The sequence below is a fragment of the Stegastes partitus genome, unplaced genomic scaffold (assembly GCF_000690725.1).
Source record: "Stegastes partitus isolate 25-593 unplaced genomic scaffold, Stegastes_partitus-1.0.2 Scaffold1880, whole genome shotgun sequence".
Classification (NCBI taxonomy): Eukaryota; Metazoa; Chordata; class Actinopteri; family Pomacentridae; genus Stegastes; species Stegastes partitus.
Window position 1 is genome coordinate 29,259 of NW_007579611.1, and position 21,258 is coordinate 50,516.

At 41.2% G+C, this 21,258-nt stretch overlaps 1 protein-coding gene across 1 annotated transcript in view; it reads right to left on the reverse strand.

Annotated features, from left to right (window-relative positions):
• Window positions 1-19,709, reverse strand: part of nsg2 (neuronal vesicle trafficking associated 2) — a 40,165-nt gene extending 20,456 nt beyond the window's left edge. Inside the window, exons 1-3 of the mRNA XM_008302789.1 lie at window positions 19,503-19,709; window positions 18,950-19,119; window positions 7,273-7,383 (exon numbers count right to left, since the gene is read on the reverse strand). Of these exons, the coding sequence (XP_008301011.1) occupies window positions 7,273-7,383; window positions 18,950-19,078 (240 nt within the window). The 5' untranslated portion in view covers window positions 19,079-19,119; window positions 19,503-19,709. The remainder of the gene's footprint in view (window positions 1-7,272; window positions 7,384-18,949; window positions 19,120-19,502) is intronic.
• Between the last annotated feature and the right edge of the window lie 1,549 nt (window positions 19,710-21,258).

Consider the following 21,258-nt stretch of genomic DNA (forward strand, 5'->3'; position numbering starts at 1 on the left):
TCAGTGTGCACGCCAAGGCTCCAGGATCCAGGGATCACATCTGGCTAGTTCATTTAATCAGAAGCCAATCTTGAACAATAAGGCGTCTGTTAGTATCTGCCAACAGGAGCTGGCACAGCTATAACTGTAAGTGTGTTTGTGTTACAAGTGCTGTAAAACGCTTCCCAGCATAGAGTTTGATGAGAGCGTGAGCAGACTGCTGCCAATTGTTGGCTTGTTATGACACGATTGAGAGGCAGAGAAAAAAAAAAAAGAAGTGGGTGAAAGGAAGCAAAATGGCGAACAAGAGAGCAAACTCGACACATCATGAGAGGAAGTAAAGGAGGAAAGAGGTGCAAAGCAAAGGAGGGATGAGGATGGAAAAGACGAAGAAAGAGTAAACAGCGATGAGTAGCAAAGGCCAAACTGAATCCCTGAACAGGTTAATTTACACCTTTGTCACCAATTACTTTCAGGCTGCTGAGGTGCAAATACTAACAATGCAAGTCTATTACAACGTTCAACTCAGCTCAGGACTTGTTAAAAATGAATAGCAATGTATGAGAAGTTGAAATAAGTAGCCCTTAAGCATGTATGCCTTTGGTTGTCTGTTCATGAATATATTCACATAATGCGTTTGCTTCACTTTGTTCGTTCATATTTCCTCACAAGAAAAAAAGATGTAGTTTCTTGCTGGCGTTGCATTTATAGTCTCATTCAATTTCCTTTTCTAAAATTCTATATTCTGTTTGTATGTGTTGTCAAAGACTGCGGTTGAACTGTTTCTTTACTGCCGTAGTGCGAAATCAGCAGCATTTCCATGTTTTCCTCTGCACTTTCCTTCATACCTTCTCTGACCTGTTCTTCTCAGATGTGACTTAAACAACTTTTGGATGCACATGGGCATGAAATTTAGGTCGAAATCCGCTGCAACAGCACTACTGCTTTGGCAAAATCTACTTGTATTTCAGTGGAGGCAAGCCTTAAATATGCAGCAGTTTTAACGAAATAGATTTTTTTAAAAATAGATGACCACAGCAGGAGCTGAAGCTCAGATACAAACATTTTTATCTGTTTTTATAACACTGTGAGTGCAGTAGAGAAATGTAGATGTTTCACCCACATTAAAAAAAAAAAAAAAAGCATCTGGCATCCCTCCCTGTGATGCTCTCACTCCATAAGCAGCACACCACGGTGCATAATACTCGTAGTGAAGATGAATCAGTTGTTCCACCTATTGTTCACTTGAGTCCGTGTGTGTGCATCAGAGTGGGTGTTTAACTGAGATCAGACGAAGGCTACGAATGCTCCCTACAATCAGCGTACTATTAGTCATCTATACAAAACAAGGAGGAGCGACACTCAGAACTGGAGGCTGTGCGAGGTTTCAAACCACAGCAGTAATTACCTCCAACCTGACGAACAGCGAAGGCCTTCTGTGGAGGCGGCAGACTGCAGCAAGGCTTTTATCAGAAGGCGAAATGGAGGTAATAATGGGATAATTGTTTTGGACAATGACGGCCTCTCCCACTGCTACCTGCACAAGCCTGCTAAACTTCTACTGGCACCGTGCGTGTTCGACTTGGCAGTCATGTGCTCGGAGCATGATGAGGTTTGTGTTGGCATTTACCGGGGAGTATGTCAGACCTTTGCATGTGGATTGAAGTGTGTGTGTGTGTGTGGAGGGGGTCGAAAGCCGGCCAACTACGCCGTGTTTTCCGCACAGTGAGCGAGCCAGAACCCGAGCAGGACAACACGAATTAAATCCCCCCTTCATCAATCTCTACACCTGCATCTCTCAATCCCTCTGCCCTACTGCGGCACACTAATCCCTTCCTCTCTTGCAGTCCACATTTTCAAAGATGATCTCCATCGAATCCTTTCATGAGAAAGTCTGCAGCTGAGCACGATGGAGTAGATCAATTGCAGCGAAGGCAGTGAGCTGAATTCAAATTGAAAACACTGCGAGACATACTTCTTGTTTTTTAATCACAACGTACCCTCTTGACTCAAGGTGTTTGGTTTTCATGTTTCCACACTACTGTGTCTAGCGTGCACCAAAGAAGCTCGGAAAAGTGAGTGCCTTGTTCTTCAGACTGCATGGCCACTCTTCTGTACAACAATTGATTTCGTTTAAAGTGCTTGATTGCTTGTATTTGAAATCCAGATATCCTAGATGTTTCAGTTTCCACTCAACTCAAGTGAAGCTGATAAGTGAGCTCTATCACACATGTTTTGTACCTATTGAGCACTGGCCAGTTTTATTTGGTATTTAGGTGGTATTGCAAAGATAACAAGCCTGATGCTATGTTTGTGTGTGCACATTTTTTGAGTGACTAATTCCTCTTTATGTATTTAACCTCATTTAACCAAAGTCAAACTCACATTTATCTGAGGAAGTAACTGTAAAAACAGATAGAATTGTTAGATTGTGTGACCTCAGAACCATGATATTGAATTGAAATCACTTGATTCTACTGTAAAGAAAAACTGTTTCTGTTCACTAGATCTTGAAAAACTAAATTCTGTGCTGCTCAACACTATTGTAAAGCTACAGTTTGCTATGAATAACAGTCACATGACAAAAATTCAGGGACTTCATGGTTGAACTGTGCTGAACTGCAGGCTGAGCCACCTTTTTTTTTTTTGCTAACACCAGTGGGTGCTTGGAAAAATGTTGCACATGTTGATTCCAGCCATGGTTGTGCTGTTTCTGTAGAGGTGCAAGACTTTATATTGCTGTTAATGAGCTCGCACTGTGTAAAGATGTGACAGTGGCAAAAAATAAAAAATTCCAAGAAACTGCTTGGAGTTCAGAAGGTTAACCATTGTAATAATTTGTCTTTAATTTGCCTGCATCCTTTTTCAGCAAAGAAGTTCTATTATGACATTTCAAAACATATGTGAGCCATTACTGCTGTATTGTTTGGTAATAACATCCGCAAATATACAGATATATAGTTTATTTTATTTCCTAATATGGCTCTGTCAGTGTGTCTTTGCCTCCCCGGTTTCTTGGCTTGTTCTGCTCTATCATTGTTCATCTGTTACTCCTCATAGCCTTCCTGCTTCCTCATCCATCTAGCAGGGACCTCTCCAGGTTCAACTTCCAGAAGCTACGGAGTCTTGTCTTCACTTCAGTCAGCTAATGAGTTGGGAAATGTGCCCTCCTCAGTTCTTGCATGGAACAAAACAACTACGGGGAATAGCCCATGTCTGCCGGGAGTAATCAGAAAGACAGAGAACAAGTGGGAGGGAGGAGGGTAAAAGACAGACGGCGAGGGACAGGCCAATAGTAGGAGGGGAGGGAAGAGGGAAGAGGGAGGGAGGACAGGGATGGGAAGCGATGATACATGAACCTGGTCTAAAGGGAGCAATCTTTGGGAAACAGAGGGACGGACGAGGGATGGAATAGATGAGACAGACAAGAAGAGAGCAGGAGGGAAGGGGGGAAACCATCACCACATATCTGCTGTTATGTCCAAGTCCCGCAAAATTAGATTTGCTATATTCTGATTTTTTTTTTTTTCCCCTCCTTTTACGGTAACAAAAAAAAATATCAGTCAATCTTCCTTTTCTCACTTGTGTTTCTCTGCTTTCCTTGCAGACGGATCACTCTGTGTTCACCAAAACACTGTCAAGGCACGTATGTCACTGTGGACTGAAGCTGCAACCAAATATCTGAACCATGACATTTACAACATTTATCAATGAAGCTGCATTACTAAATTAAAAAAACAAAAACAAAAGCTGTTTAAAACTACGACATAAAAGAAAAATCTGTCTTGTAAGCAGAACTATGCAGGGAGAGGAAAGAAAGGAGCAGGATGGAGAGTGGTAAGCAGGAACAAGGCAGTGAGGGAGGGCAGATTAGAGAACATTTTACACTCTGAGCTCTTCATCCATCAACACAATCTGTAAAGCTTTGAAGAGAGAAGAGATGTGCAAGCTTTTCATCCAGAAATGTTTGCTCTGCACTGCACAGCGAGCAGTGTGTGTGTGTGTGTGTGTGTGTGTGTGTGTGGCTGCAGAATCAGCTCTGTCAGTCAAGCAAAGCAAGCGGTTCAGCTGAACACCCAAAAACTAACCGACATTGCATAAAATCGCACAGACTGAAATGCATTTCTGCCTAACAAAAGCTGATGCGGTGTGGCAAGCCAGAGATGACGGTAAAGTCTGCCGCAACATTTCAGCCAACTCTGATGAGCAGCGTTCCTGCAGTGTATGTTTTTGACACTGTGTCTTGATTTGTTTCCTCTACCGCGAGTGTCACATTAGTCTCCAAAACACCTGTCCAGTGTTCCATAAAGAAGCTTAACAGGAACACTCTGAGTCCACAGCCATGCCAGCAGCTCGGTGAGGCTGCACCAGGGCATTTATGGTTGTCTATGGACCGATTTGAGTAAAATGGCATGCTGACATCAGTATACTAACATGCTCACAATGGCAACACTACTGACTGTTTTTGCTTAGCATGTTAGCATTTGAAACCCTAAAGTAGCATCCAGCAGGGCCATCTTTAAACCCAAATGAAAAACAGTTCTATCAAAAAGCTGAAATTTCACTCTTGTGCTCAGTGTCTGTGAGTAAACTTCACTCCTCAAAGGGAAAATTCCATCTTTTCTGCATCAATATGATGAAGTAACTGGTTTCTCACAGTATTTAAGCAATTTGAAATAAAACAAATAACAAAACATATCTAAGCTGGCGTTTCTGTCTGGTTATCTCATGTTTCATCTTCACAGTTTCTGCTTGGTTTTAGCTCCTCTCACATTTTTACTCACTGTGGGCTCATTTTTCACTGCAATATAAAGTCATAACGCCATAAATGATGGAAAAGGAAAATCATCAGAACTCAATAAACAACATTTTTCAAGAAGCATAAAGATGTTATCTATACTGGGAGGGGGCAGAACCTCTGCAACCTGGGTGTTGTTCTGCATATCAGCCCCAGAAGGATATTTCACTGTGCTGAATGTATCTTCCAACAACTTGCTCCACTGTACACAGTTTTTCGAGCCATGCTGCACTTATTTTACTGATCACGTAAGTTTCATTTTCCTCTCAGTCTCTCTTGTTGTCTCCTCTCTGTTCTGTGTAAACACAGGCTGCAGTTCAGCTGGAAATTCTCTGATTTTTTTTTTTGTCAGGTGACTGGTGGTCACAGCTGAGTCACTAATGGCTTCATTTTCATGCCAGAGAGTTGTTTTTACACAATCCTGTTAGTGCTAATGGTTTATTTTTTGGTGAGTTTTTAAATGAGACATGTAGGATAAAGTCATTTTGGTGAAATATCACAGTTTAAAGCTTACACGTTATCAGTTTGAGGAATGTCCTTTTTTTTTTGTTGCAGCGTCTGGCTCTGATAAATGGTGGATGCTTTGAAAGATAACACGTCTTTCAAACCCATTGGCAGCTTTTGCGGTTTATGAGGTTCAAATGCTTGTCAAGTAAATTTCTGGAAAACACACATCATGTCATAATAAATAGAGATACTGTGACTTAAAGAAAATAGGACGTAACATATACTGTGGTGGAGAGGTTGCTTCTTTCTTCACACCGCCCACTCCTAACCCCTGTTTAACCTGCATAATTTCAAATATAGCTTATAAAACAGCAGAGGACTTCCAGCGCTTTACATGGAAGTATTGAAAATCAATAAGGGTCTCCAGGGGGGCAGCTGAGCTCAACATCACAGACAAAACTGATATTATCCCAGCACAAAAGATTCTTGACATGCTCGTCCATTAATGCCAAGACCATCTCATTTCTTTGGAGTACAAGAGAGACCCGCTTTTCTACTTAACCTTGGCAGCAAAGCTCTGAAACAGCTTGAGTACAGTCTGTGAATATATATGTCTCATCCAGACACATTTCACAGCGCCCATCGCTGCCCAATATATAATTCTCTTCCCTCCCACTTTAAAAAACATTTCAGGCCAGCGTTACACCTCTCATTTACTACCACATGCAGCTCCACACTTAAACATTTGCACACCTTTGCTTGTGCACTTTTTTCCTCCTGTCTCGCTCTCTGTCAGGGTTGCCATGCGGGGAGGTTTTCTTTGCTGCCATGACAACATGAATTCTCTTTGGTCTCCCCTAACGACAGGAGAACGGACCAGACAGCGCCCGGGTGATGTAGATGTTTTTGGAACAGCAACTCTGTGATTCACACAAACGCTGCTCAAACCACCCTTCTCCAAGGACAGGCGGTTCCTTCATTCTGATTACTTAAGATATTTTTCCTACTCACATTTTTATTTAGTTTACATATTTTTCTACCACAAATGTCAGCCTGCAGTTCAGCTTAAATGACACTGAATTATATCATGTGACTTTTAGTCATGGAAGAGTCACGAATACCTTCATGGTTACACAATCAAGCTCAGAATTTTTTGTTTTTACACAATCTGGTTAATGCAGACAGATTTGTTATTTGGCTTTTTTTTTTTAATGAGGCATGAAGAATGCAGTGATTTTGATGAAATATCACAAATTCAAGCTTTCGCCAAGCTTTCCATGCAATGTCACGGATGAGTAGTTCAAGGACTGTCGAAAATTTAAAAATCGAATGAATTTTTTTGTTTTTTACAGTTTGTAAGTACGATTTTATATAAGTATAATTCTAAGTATAATTTTGGTTTGTTTTAGTTTTTAAAGATAGCAAGTCATTTGAACCGGCTGAAGATATGAAAAGTATTATCAACAAAATATACTTAAAATTAAAATTACTTCTGCAGTAAAATGATTTACTTATTACATTACATACAACATAATTACATTTTTGACACTGATGCATTAATATATTAGCAGTATTTTGCTGTTTTTACTATAAATGATTGAGATTAATCTAGTTTTTTATCAACTTAATACTCAAGAGGGTAGTTTTTTTGGGTAGTATTTTTACACGTAGGGATAAAGTTTTACCAAAGGGTCCCTTGATAAATTTGTGGGGCCACTAGATGATTAATTTTAACTTAAAGAAAGCAAATCTGCTTTTAAACCATTCCCTAACATTTGTTTTTTGCAAAATAATAGATGGTTTATTCAGAGAGAGAGTAAATTTGTCTGAAACATGACGAAAAGCCCCGACGATAACTCGCAATTCAAACTGCACATGGATTTAATTTTGTCATGCCAACAGGGATGTGATAGATGAATCACAATCCAGCACGTAATTAGAGCCGTAACGGCAAAACACCCACTGGACAGCCAAAACTGTCTGTTTTGCATCACAGATCCTCAACATTATCAAGTACAGTGTGAGTTTTTATTGCGTTAACTTCTCACCTTAAGTCTCTCAGACACCCCGTCGGTGAAGCTGATGGTGAACTCCTCCACCTTAGGAACCTTCAGCCGCTTCTTCTCTGTCTGGTACTCCGTGCGAGTTTTCACCACCACCTGGAGAGGAGAGAAGCAGTTAAATACTCAGTTTCTACAAAAACCTTTACACATTGAAGGGTAGCCATGTGAATATCTGTAAGCATCAATGCACCCAAAACTGCACTGCAGACAAGGGGAAAAGATGAAGTATTTATTAAAAAATGTTATACCACAAAACAAAAAGTGAATGTTTTAGGTGAAATATAAAGTGTGATGAACAGCCTTTGTTGCACAAAATTATTCTTACTGTTTGTGTATCTTTCAAAATAAGAGCTGTGTGTGTAGAGGTAGAGGATTGAACAGGTACATTTAAGCTTTTATGAAATATCAGACAAAAGAATTATCTTTAAATTAACAATGTTTCTTAGCTGTAAACTAAATAATAGAACCTATAAAACATATCAGTGCTGGTGTTAATATCAGCATTTCTTGTCGAATTTATAAAAATTGTGATTTCAAGGGTTGAAAATGGCTTAACGCACAACCTGCTGTTGTATATATCCAGAACCTTTCAAGGCCAAAGCTGACGTAGTGCGAACTGTTCAGGACTTATTTACATCACCAAATGTTTATTTCCACCTCCCTCACCTCCTGTCCTTGAGTGGGAGTCTGTGAAACTCATTTTCAAATAATTCCTCATCGAGAACTCATCATTCAGAGGAGTGACGCTCTACTTAGTGTTTTTTAATCTTGGCACAATAGTTTGGACTTGTGCTTTTGACAGCTGCAGAGGCGCCACAAGACGTCTTTCTTTTTTTTTTTTTCCCCTTCAGACATTCATATGGCTCCACAATGGTTGCAGATGGCACGACGACCCCTTGATAGCAACACCGCTGCAGGAGAGCTTCGGCTTTGGGCATCACTGGGGCAGCGGCCAACGGTTTAAACTGATACGGCTCAGGACCACCGCGGTCCTCCACCGCACCGATGTCCTCCTCAGGGGAATCTGGAGGGGAAAAGTCCTCCACCTCAGAAAAAAAAAAAAAAACAGCCCTCTGTGCCGGAGGTGCCTCGTGATTCTGTGTCACTCTCCATTTTTCTCCGGCACCGTGTCACTTAGCAACCTCGCATATCCCCCACCTCCCCACCCATCCCCCACTACTCTCATCCTTTTGCATACTTTTTAGCATTTTTTTTTTCTCCCCCTAAAATTATGCAGTAGGTGGAAGTCGGCTCAGAGCTGGGGGGCGGGTGAGTGAAGCTGCGCACCAAATATAATAGAATAAAAATGTGTTTAATGTTTCCTCTAGATACATATAGCCGAGAGGATCTTAAGCCATGTGGGAGCAAAAGAGTAGATGTGACAGTGAAAGCATATCAGGAGCTGAGACGTATTTCCACTCTATTCCTGTGAAGCACAAATGCCATTAAAAAGTCATTTTAAAAAGGAAGGTTGGGACGAGTGCACAGCTCAATACCCAAAGGTGGGACTGATGGGTAGAAGAAAGCGTGGGTTGCTGTTGTATCCTGTGAAACACGAGGAAAACAAAGACATAAAGACACAATGTCTGTGCACTATATTGTACAGAAGGACTCCTATTTTTTCAGTCAAACCTTGACTTTGCAGCTGAACCCATTACAATCAGAGACAGGACACTAATGTCAGACATCTTTTTGGATCTGCTGCCTCCTGATAAGGTCTGGTGTTCACACTCCAAGACCTCCCAATCTGAATGGATGATACTGTGGTTTGTGTCACCAGCTTGGAGGGGAGAGAAAAAAAAAAAAAGCCAGGGCAGCACAGTCCTGCCCCAGTACTGTCAGTCTTCCACTCCTCAAGCAAACAGGTTTAGAGCTGCAGTCAAAATACAGAGTAAATCCCCAAACTCCCAACTTTTAGGCTCTATTGGGAGGCGCAACATCAAATACTTTATTTTTCTTTATTAATGCAGCAGAAATTATCTCATCAACCAACGGTCAACTAATGGATCATTCATTTTTTAACAGCTGTAGCGACATGTATGGATCGGTTTTCAACATCTGTACTTAACAAATTTAATTTCTGAGTTACCCTGGTTATCCACTTTATCAATTTAGCGTCCTCTCTTCTTTTGTTACACGACCATAAAAGAAGAAGTGCTTTTACCACTTCCACTTCATTTCTGCAATTGCTAAGAAGACAAAATGTCCCTCGCTGTTTTGTGCGTTTGCCGTACGCTAATGCACACCAGCGGAAAGGGCAGAGAACGGCGTGCAAGATGACAACGCGCGGGAGAAGGTGCACGGAGAGACAAAGAACGAGAACAATGTCTTGGTGTCCTTGTGGCTAATTGTGCTGCCTCTGAGCGGCTCTCCGTCACTTTGAGACAAAGCCAGAAACTGCTGTGCACACAGACCGGCTCCACTATCTGAATAACAAAACTGTCAGGTGGCTCCAGGAAGCTCTTATCTAAGACTTGAAGGCCGCAGTAGGTATACCGACTACGGTGTGTTTGATTGGACCCCTGAGGCTCCGGTGCCCCGTGGCTCTCAGAGCAGCAGCAGCAGCAGCAGACGTCAGGCTTGCCATAGTCGTAACTAATGTCTCAATTTTGGCTCAACTTTCTCATTCTCTAACTCATTTCACAATAACATGCTCAGGGGCCTCTGGGTTCAAACACACCAGTGCTTTATGTTGCTTCATTACTCTTTTCCCCTCCTCCCCTCCCTCGCTCTCTTTTATTTCATGATGAAGTGGCCATCAATCAGCGTTGCCTAATTTACGCAGCCCTTTAGCTATCAGCAGCTCATAGAAATCTGCTGAACAAAGTGGCACCTTTTCTGATTACACAGGTCCACGTACGCTCCGGGAAAACATTAATTTATGAACAGCAAACTCTTATTTAACGATACTTGACAAAAAAAAAAATCAACGTACATATAGACGACTCAGCCATGAGCGGTCATGATAGCAAGAAGGAAAATATAATTACAGCTTGTTTTCTTATTATTTGACAGCCATTTCTTTTTCATTTGTGATTTCTTGTGAGAAACCGTTAATGTACTCAAGTTGTCACATGTTATTTAGTTTTGTGCGAAGCTGCGTGGCTCTTGGGATGTCGGTCAGGCAGGTGGCCGAGATGAAATAACTCAACAGGCCAAAGATGGATGTGCATAAAATGTTGCAAGCAGACATCAACAGACTTCAATGGCTTTGGTGATCCCAAGAATTTTCTCTTCGCACCACCATGAGGTTGACATATTTGGTTTTAAGTTTAATCTTCTGAAACCCCAAGCTGTTTCTGGACGTCCTCTGCTTCCGTCACATTTTTATCCACTGTGGACTCATTTTTCACTGCAATATCAAGTCCTGCACCTCTATGGAAACAGCACTACCCAAAATCAATAATCAGAAATGTCTCCTGTGCAGTCTTACAAAGATATTATGTCATAACTCGTAAAAAAGAAAACATGAAAGGGGAATTCTTTTTAATATTTTACAGAAAAAAAAAAACTTTAAATAACTTTGAATCAACATGCACAACTTTTCAAAGTGCCCTACAGGTGTTGCCACTACTGGGAAAAAATGTTGACTCTACAAACTGCAGATATTTTTCGGCTTACATGTTTATTTCGATTCCATGCTTGTCTCCTATCTGTCTCCTGTCTCTCTACTTATCTCCTTCCTGCTAAACAGCCTGCAGTTCAACCAAAAAGTCCCTCTGAGGACCACAACATTTTATTTGTTTATTACAGAATCTGGTTACTGCAAACAGTTTATCTTCGGTGAATTTTTAAACGTGACACATAGAATAAAGTGATTTTGACGAAACATCACAATTTTAACCTTAAACTTGGTTTCTAACAGAAGTCACAGATGAGGAGTTCAAGGACTGTCGAGAAGCTGAAAATCCAATGATTTTTTTTCTGTTTTTGCAGTTTCTGGCTCTGATAAATGGTGTCTTTTTGACAATTTGTGTGTTTTTTAAGGAGAACATGGTTCAGGGAGCCTCTTGACGACTATTAGATGGATTGAATAGATACAGACATTTAAATTCCCCACAGCATGAATGAATGTGGCCTTTCTTTGATAAGCCTAAAGGCTTTTTTTTTATGTAATTCATTGATTATTATAAGGAATCTAAAGTGCATAAGCTGGTACACTGAAACATTTATGCGGTCAGATAGCACCTAATCTATTTAGTCATATATTGTGTGACATAATATATGGTATGTACGCAAAGTTGTCTCAGTAAATCTCCCAATATTCTAAGATCCTTCAAGCTTCCTACCACAAAACCACCTGCTGCACCTTTGCTTCCCAGTCTAGCCTCGTGCAAGTGTTTTAAAATCTTTTCCTCGATTGTTGTTCACCATAGTTTTTTTCCACCTCACCTGTTCAATGCAACAAAATGGCACTAGCTGCATTATTAAGTGTTCTCATACCACAACAGTTAACCTGTAGCAGAGCAGTGGACCCTGTTCTATACGTCAATAAGACTGACAGACTCTTCTGCATCTGGAAGAAGCCGGCTAATGATTCCAGCACATACAGAAGCACAGCCTGAGCTGGTATTTCCTTTGAGAATCTACTCACCGACATTAAATTAGTCATGTATATTTTATGTAAACATCTTGATTCACTGTGACCTTTTCAAACCGTCGTGTCTGACTCGGTCAATTTTAGATCTGCAATAGAGCTGCAGATTTATTCCTGTGCTGTGAGCAGACAGTTGGCACACAGTGCGATGTTTCTGGCGTCAGCGGAACTTATAGAAATGTATTTTAAAAAGACTCTTTAAAATTTTCTTTCATGTCTATATTTGAGTGAATGAAGAAGTGAATGATTGACGCATGAAGAAGTGCTCACAGTAAAAATCAGAAAAGACAGTTTTAGCTCGTCAAACTGTGAACACAACCCTGACGTTTCATAATCTTTTAAGTTGCTGCACCGTGTTCACCAGCGAGTCTCTTACTTCATCTGTCTGGTGCTGGTCGGTACAGTGGGTTTTTAGGGCTTTTTTTAAAAAACTGAAAACAGCTGCCTGGTCCATCTAAAAATAACAAAACAGTCAAGTTGCAGGCCATAAAGCTTGAATAATCCCTCAGTCTGTGGATTTAACACCATAATCAAGCCCCCTTACATACATGGAGTCATTTTCTCATTGTTAACATAAAAATATTGATCACTGGATGCTAAGCAAAAAAAAAGAATATCTTAACACCATTCCAATAAGCCACAATCACTTGGCTGAGTCTTAAATCCCACTGTGGGTCCCTCAGGGTAAACACTGCTGGTTCTCTTATCATCCAGGTAAGTGAGAGCAGTTATTTGCATTCCCCAGCATCAGAGCTATAAATCAATCTCTATTTACACAGCGAGAAAAAAACCAGCAGGGCTCTGAGACCTGAGAAGCACGACTGAAATACACTGATGTAGCCAACAGGCAGCACTGCAGCACCATTGGGTTACTCAGCACACAGAGGCCTCCAGGGGCTGATAGAATGAAATATATACATTAAAGCAACAACTGCTGAGGGCACGAGGTGCAAGTGTGTTTTTTATTACGTTAAAAAAAGATGGGTATTTCCCTTCCGGCAGTTAGTTTCTTCTGTGTTTCCTCGTATCCTGACTTATCATTATAATTATTTTTTTAAATAGTGGTGCATAATATTGGATTTTTACTCATATTTTCTGACTCATTTTGGCTGACTGCCAACATATGCACTTTTTATCCACTTAGTTACAGAGAAAGTCTCCCTTGTAGTGGAATTAACATATTAGGCCTCCTCTTATCTTGATGCCACTGGCAGGTGCAGACATACAATATGATGGATTTCAAACTTACATTTTCATCGCACAGTTGAAGAAAAACTACTTCACCTTACGTGTAAGACATTTTCTAATGAAACTGTCGATGCAAATTTTACTCCAGTGCCAATATTTCATTTTAAAGCCTTTGTTATTAGCCCCAATATCTATTTTTACATCCACCTTGTTCACAAAACTAAAATGATTTGTCACCTAACTAGTCAAGCAAGAGGAAATGAAAAAAGTTATTAATTGCCTGAGTTCCTGCTTTTTGCCCTGTTGTGAGACTCTTCTTAGATTTATGTGATGGTAAACTGAATATCTTTGACTTTAATGCATTCAAAGTGCGGGAAAAGTAAACCAAACTGCTCCAAATAACAGGATATGTTTAAAACTCTATGCTGAGATTTCAAGCATAAACCGCGAACGAAAGACAAATTTAGTAATTTTTAGCTTCCATATCAAAACGTTTTCTTCCAAAAAGAGGATTGTAGTTGAAATTCACCAATTCTCGAGCTGATTTACTGACAAATATCAGAAGATCTGTCGCATAATTCCTTTTATCGTCACTATTTCATTAAGGATTAGGATGTTTACAGATTCTCATGAGGATAAGAATCTGTGAAAATTGTGTTCTTGAAATGTTAGTTATCTCAATCTTGTAAATCATGTAAATGTCTGAATTGCTGTATAGAGAGTGATTTCAATTGAGTTTGAGGAGAGGATGTTGAGCAGGAGGAAATTTGGAGCAATTTGGTGATATCAACCTGAACTCTGGGTGTTTTGACAGATAGATTTTCTCATTCGCTGCAGCCCTAATTCACACCATGAGCTGGAGTTTTACCTGTTTGGTGTATAGATTCATCATTAAACACAACTGTAATTCAATAATCTTTAAACTACCTGCTGATGTAGACTGTTCTTTAAATTTTGAAAGTCTACAGAGCCAACAGACAGCGGGCAGGACTCCCTTTTTTTCATAAACAACTACTAATTACTTTTTTGTCTCCAGAAGTCACTGCTAATCTAGCCTCGAGCCTCCGTGCACAGCCAGCCGCGTAAATGTGGGAAGAGATTACGTATAATTTGCGGTGATTTGTTAAAATTAAACTTACTGATAGCTCAACTGATTATGAGGCCTCACGTCGTCACAACACATAAGAAATCACTCATTGATCCATTACTGATTGGACAGGCTGACGGAGGGTTCCCGCTCACAGGAATTCCTCCCTAATTTATGAGGATCCAGTCGGAACGCACAGCCGTAAAGAATGAATGAGACTTAAAAGTCTGCTCCGAAATAACTGAGGGGAGGAGAGAAATATGAAAGGACAAGGGTGTGCGAGGAGACAAGGGAATCATTGTAGCTCCGTAATAGGCTTTGAAGCAAGTCTTTGTGTCTCCGCTTTGTTCTCAGAGAGATGACAAACAGAGAAGATCTGTGAGTCTTTCCGTGAGTCAATCCATTTCTATCTCTTTCCATCCTTCTCTTGTTGTTGTTGTTGTTGTTGTGTTCTTTTTTTTTCAAACTACTAGCAATCCAATCATGATATTGGCGGCCCAGTGGTGGCTGTGGTGCGTCCTCGCCCAGATGGAATCAAATCTAATACCTTTCTAATGCCTCAGACTGTAGGTCGCAGCGGCATTGTCATGTGTGTGTTTGTGTGTCTGTATTTCATTACAAACTCCCACCCACACACACACACACACACACACACACTGTAACTTCACCCAGCCCCTGCACATATCCGTGTGCAACCCTGTAGTCGGCGAGGTCGCGCAATCATCAGGCGGGATCAGGGTGAAAACAGCTGGGGTCGTATCTGTAAAGCTGCTGATCTGGGGTGCTGGTCAGGTCACGTGACCCAGTAAACCTGCCTTTAGCTTTAGAGGGCAGAGGAGATCAGACTGGTCTGAGATCAGATTGTGGGTGGGGCAAGTGGGGGAAAAAACAACAACCTTAAATTCAGTTGGATTAAAGAGATTTTCCACACAAAGACATTATTAGTGTCCATATTTTCAGTAATCCAAACACAACAAAAGGTCGACTTCCTACATGGCTGCCATTGTCCCTAAAGCAGCTACAATCAATGTTTCTGCTATAACAATGTGAAACAGGTTCTCTGCAGCTCCTCTCAGCTTTTTGCAGAGCTTTATACCGACACTGTTTAGCCATCTGAGCCACAACTTCATTGTTTTGGTTCACTCTCTCAGACCTCATGGTGTTGTTCTCAGGCAAGAGGCAGCTGCTTTCAGTGAAAAAAATAAAAACTAAAAAAAAACCTGCTGAGCTCCACATGGCAGACAAAGTTAGCGACTCGCTGATGAACATAGTGGAGCATTTAGCAGCTAAAGAGCCAGATGTTTCTCCCAAGAAGAAAAAAATAAAAAGAGTTAAACAAGAGTGAATGTTGGATTTATGTAAATCAGACGGCCAGAACACGACTCAAAATGAATGATGATGTTGCTGCATAACAGCTGGATGTGTAGCAACATCCTGCTTAACAAATTCACCACGTCAACATCATCGTATGTCTGTTTGCGACTTCTTTCCGCTCCCCTCGAATGGTCAAGAAAATCAGTTATTGCAGCTTTAAAGATTATAACTTTAAAGCAGGATTACAAAGTAATACTGAAAATTGGCAACAAAAGGACAACAAAGCACTCCTACGTGGCGTTTCAGACGGACAGAATTGAGGACGTGTATATATATACAGTACGGGCTGTGTAGAGTTTTCATTAAATGAACTCTGCTCGCCATCATCAGCTCCCCCTCCGCTCCGATGTCTAATTACAGATTTCATTATTTCTTGGCCTCGGTTGCTTCATGCATCACTAACCGCGAAGACAAATTCTCACACTTACAGCTCCAGACAAATTCATAGATTTAGCGACAAATTGACCTTTACAACTCCCACGCTGTCCCAAGCAGGAACAAATTGACCTGTCTGCATGTGCATAATGATATATTGAAATAAACAACAGTTTGTTTGTTTTTTTTCGCCTACTGTCTGTAAGTACGGTGAACTTAAATGAGCCTATGCAGCGCCTGAACTAACAATTTCTCAGTCCTGTGAGCAAGAGAGCGGCATTCAAAATCTGCATCAGCTGTCAGTGAATTTATCCAACAGCAGCAAGCGAACGCAATCTTTGTGGATGTGTCTCCTGAGGCGTGTAAAAATTCACTAATAGTCAAAAAAACATCCGGGGAAAAAAAAAAAAACAGCAAGCCTTCCACTCTGACCTCTTTTCCTTTCAAATGTCACCGACTGTAACTCACTGAGCAAAGCTTCTACTCAACTCGCTCTCTCAGTCAATCTACCAGCACAGGTAATCAGTAGAACCTAAACATGTGCAATCACACGGTGCAGCAACAAAGCAGCGTATGTGAGTGGTGTGTGTGTGTGTGTGTGTGTGTGTGTGTGCTTTGACTACAATATCCAGCAATACTCCAGAGTGAGTGGGACTGATTTAATCAGTGTAAAATGACTGACAGCTCTATGAATGTCATGTCACGAACTGGTGGCTGCTGACAGAAACGACTTGTCACTCACGCAAACACATGACTGAGTTGTGCACACACACTCGTAGAACGCACACAAGCTCAAAAAGTGCAAGTGTGTGTGTGTGTGTGTTTGAGTGCAGTGAATGACAAGCGTCCCCAGTTAACAGGTATATGAAATGAAAAGAGACTGTGCCTCCCCTAGCAGAATACACAATGTGGGTTTTCAGGCTGTGTTTCTGTCTGCAGCAGTGCAAATGGATGTTGGTTTTAGGATTATTTTTGGAGGGATGTTTTCAGCGAACCCCTCAGTGATAAAACTACTTGAATAGCCTCGATCCAAAACTGGATATCTGTTATTTGAAGAGCGTCACACCTGCTCTTTTAAAATGGTATCAGTTTTGCTTTGTAACCCTAAAACCCGGCAGGGGGGTTTGAAAGGCATGTAGGCTTTAAAAAAAAGATTTCCAACCGTTTATCAGAGTCACAAACTGTAAAAGCAGAAATAATGATCAGACTTTTAACTTTCTGACAGTCCTTGAACTACTCGTCTGTGATGTGCAGTTCCATCAGAAAACAGAACTAAATCTAAGCTTAAAATCGTGATATTTCATCGAAATTACTTTATTCTTTTTGTCTGATTTTTTTTTTTACATCACCAGAAATAAACTGTAACCTAAAAGTCATTTGACAGAAATTCTAGGACTTTTCAGCTGAACTGCAGGCAGTGTTCACAAGGAGCTGATGGAAGAAACACATTTAAAGATGTGGGTAGTAAAATATCAGTGTATCATGTATCAATATCAAGTACAGTCAACATTTTTTTCCACTTTTGGTAACAACTTTTGACCATGGAAATAATAATCAAATCAATTACATTTTTTTTTTAATGATTTTTGAGATTATAACTGTGACACAATGCAAAAAGGACATTTCTGAGTTATTTCTTTGCCTAGCTACGGTTGTGCTGTTTCCATAGAGGGGCAGGACTTTTTATTTTGCAGTAAAAAATGAGCCTACAGTGAGTAAAAATGTCACAGGAGAAAAACAAAAAACATCCTTAAACTGCTTGGAGTTCAGAGGTTCAAAGCCACAATGAAGCCTTTTGCTGCATTTAACTTCCCAAGAGATGATTTCCTTTTCTGTTTTGCCAGGAATTGCATAAAGCTGCTGGTGAAAACGGCAATAAAAGCTTTTTTTCTATGCTTGAGGAGCAGCACCATTTAAGTATACATGGAAAACATGTTCGTCTAGCAGCCAGAAGCTCATTTACACTCCCAACTCCCAGCAGTCATACAGCAAAATAATCATTCATTTGAGTTCATGTTTCTGGCCACCTGGGAAAGTGACTCCAATATTCATTCTCTTTAAGGTCAGTTGTTCTCCTGAGGGAAATATCCTGCTGCTTAGGTGCTAAATGCTTCACTATGTCCCATCACCTAGTAGTTAAGTGCTAAGCAGGTTGGTTTTTAGAGCCTTTTCATTGATAACAACCACTAAACAGTGACCTGAAAGTCAACACAAGGCACCTTTAGGCAGAGGAAAGCTATGGGTTGAGGTTTATCTTTCCAAATGAACCCCTTTGGTTTGGGTTAAGTTGAGTCATAAAATGATCACTTTAAGGAGAAAAAAAGCCATTTGTTTGGCATAATTTGTTTTCTTAAAAAGCTACCATCGGTTCGTGACTAAATGTTATAAAAATATCAATCAAAAAAGTCAACAACACAGTCTGATTTCATTTAGAGGCTGTCCAATAAATTGATCAGCAGCTCAGAGTAGAAAATATGGATTCGCATAGCTGAGAAATGAAATCATCCGACAGCAACTGTTGCCAAGAAATGCGCCCACAACACGGCGACACAATGAATCCACGCTAAAGCTCCTACACGAGCAAGAAGCGACAACAAGCTTTCCTACTGTCTAATTCCATTCATTTTTATAATGTGCAATCAGTGCAGCTCTGTGTCCCCGAGCCCACGGATCCACCAAACCGGCTCCGCATTGCCACCATGGTAACTGGATTAACGAGCGGCGGTGCAGTTACTATGGGATGTCAAGATGATAAATGACAGTCTGTCTGGCACCAAATCTGTCTCCTAATCTCAGCTGGAAAACAAAGGACATGGCTGGGAGACAGCTGAGATGAATGGACGTGTGAATGAATGAAACATTGCGTAGACATATGTGTGAGTGTTGCAGGGGGTGTATTAGGCATAAAGAAAAGGTTTAAGGATGGCACAGGTCAACAGCACTGAGTTAATAGTGGCAAAGAAAGATTTAGAAAAAACACATGCACATACAAGCAGGGAGTCACACACACACAATGACATAGTTGGTGGGCAGTCTCTCACCTTGTCAGGTGCTTGGCTTTGGAGGCTGCCAACATCCAGTGGAGTGATGAGGGGCACATTCTGAAAGCCATCCTCCACGCTCACAGGTTTGGCCCCTTTGTCTTGAAGATTACTCCCCAGTTTCACCATCTTCGACCTTATATATTCCCTTATTTCCCTGCAGACTGCTCCTGGATGAAGGAGGCGTTTAGGGAAAAGGATGTTATTTTACCTCAAAGCCTTTCAGGGTTAATAAAACCTGACAGACACAGGCCAGTTGATGAGGGAGATTGCAATGCAACAGCAGATTGAACATTGAATTTCCTGCATTTTAGCTTGAAAGTACATAAAAATGTTCACGATTGGGGTTTTTTTTTTTGGACACGCAAAATCAAATTGCGCATCTATTAGTGAGTGATTAGAGGAGCTTTTTGGGGGTGATTTTTGTTTGCAAAACTACCAGAAACCCAATAAAAAAACACACATTCTCCTCGCATCAGCATCTTCCCCATCATCATCATCATCCATCACCCAAACAAAAAACAGAAAAGGCAGGAAAAAAGCAGTTACTTACAGCTGATCGTCCTTGTCCGTGCGTTTTCCTCCGTGCTGCGGCAGTGTTTGTGTCTGGACAAGAGGCGGAGGGAGCGCAGATGAGGAGCAGGTGAGGCTGGAGGCTGCGCTGCGGCGTCGCTGCTGCTGATGCTGCGGGAAAGCAACGCTGAACCGCCGGAGACGAGACTGGATGTCAGGCGGCAGGTTTCCTACCAGCAGGCAGCCCAACCCCCTAATCCAAACACAGCCTCTTGTGCGCCCTGCTGCTACACCAAAGCCGCTGGAGCCGCCGCTAGGGGGGATGTTTTCTCTTTTTTTCTCTCTCTCCTCTCTCTATCTCTATCTCTTTTTTTCTCCTTCTTTCGGGAGTCTGGTTTGTTTGGCCAAAAGTGGAAGCCGAATAAGTGTTGCCTTTCAGGGCTCCTCGTAAACTTCCCCATCCGAGCTGCGCATGGAAATTTTAACCATACTTGTGTTTATTTTGACAAACTAGTCCTAGTGGATCAGTCCCTGCAAATGCTCAGAGTTAACCGGAATTTAAAAGTAGATTGCATTTCGAAAATTAATTTGCTGGTTAAGGTTTTGATTAGTTGCTCTGAGCCTCCTGGACACTGCATTTGGGTGGTTCAGCATCAGTGGAACATGCTCACTTTGTCAGTCGTAATTTGTTAAAAATGTTTTAAGTGTTTTTTTTGTTTGTTTCTTTTTTTCTGGGCTGATAAAATATCAAAATCCCACAGCACCTGAAAGCAGCATAAGCCATGCGGCATTCACTGGTTCTTTTGGTCCTACAGCTCCACCTGGCGGTTTAATTGATGACACACAGCCACAACTGCCAGCTGTCACTTAACCCTCTGAACTCCAACTATTTATTTAGTTAGGTAGTTGGTTATTTAGTTGTTTAATTATGGAAAAATTCAGGAACAATAATGTTGCATCGTCTTAGATTTTGGTTTGTTTACTTTTGTGTTGCTTGGTGTGCAGAAGGCTTCATTGTGGCCTTGGATACGCTGAACCCCAAGTAGTTTCTGGGTATTTTTTTGCAACTGTCACCTTTTTACTCACTATGGGGTCATTTTTTACAGCACCTCTATGAAAAAGGCACAAACATGGCTGGAAGCAGAGAGCAGTGGAAAATGTTTTCTGTGAAGTATGACACGGCTATAATGTCAAAAATCATCACGCAAGACGTGAAACAACGCTTATTTCTTTGATCGCTTCCATCCATCCATTATCTATACACCGCTTAATCCTCACTAGGGGGTCGCAGGGGGGCTGGAGTCTATCTCAGCTGACTCAGGGCGAAGGCAGGGGACACCCTGGACAGGTCACCAGTCTATCACAGGGCTACACTTAGAGACAGATTGGTTGCACACTCACATTCACACCTACGGACAATTTAGAATCACCAAACTCCACGCAGAAAGATTCCGGTGCCCCCACCGGGTCGCGAACCAGCAACCTTCTTGCTGCGAGGCAACAGTGCTACCAACTGCGCCACCCTGCAGTCCTCTTTGATCGCTTATTTTTAAAAATAATTGAAACCTAGTGTCAACCCGGCTATGAGTTTTCAAACCATCTGCAGGTGTTACTAATACTGAGGGGGGGGATGTGTTCCTACATACCACAGATATTGTCAAGTGCTCCTCACTCTTGTGAGTTTTAAACTGCAGCTTGCTTCAGGAGATTGGACTGGAATTCACTCAATGACCAAGATTCAGCTTTCTTTCTTTTTGTTCTTTTATTTTTGAAAGTCTTCGAGGCCAATACAGGTG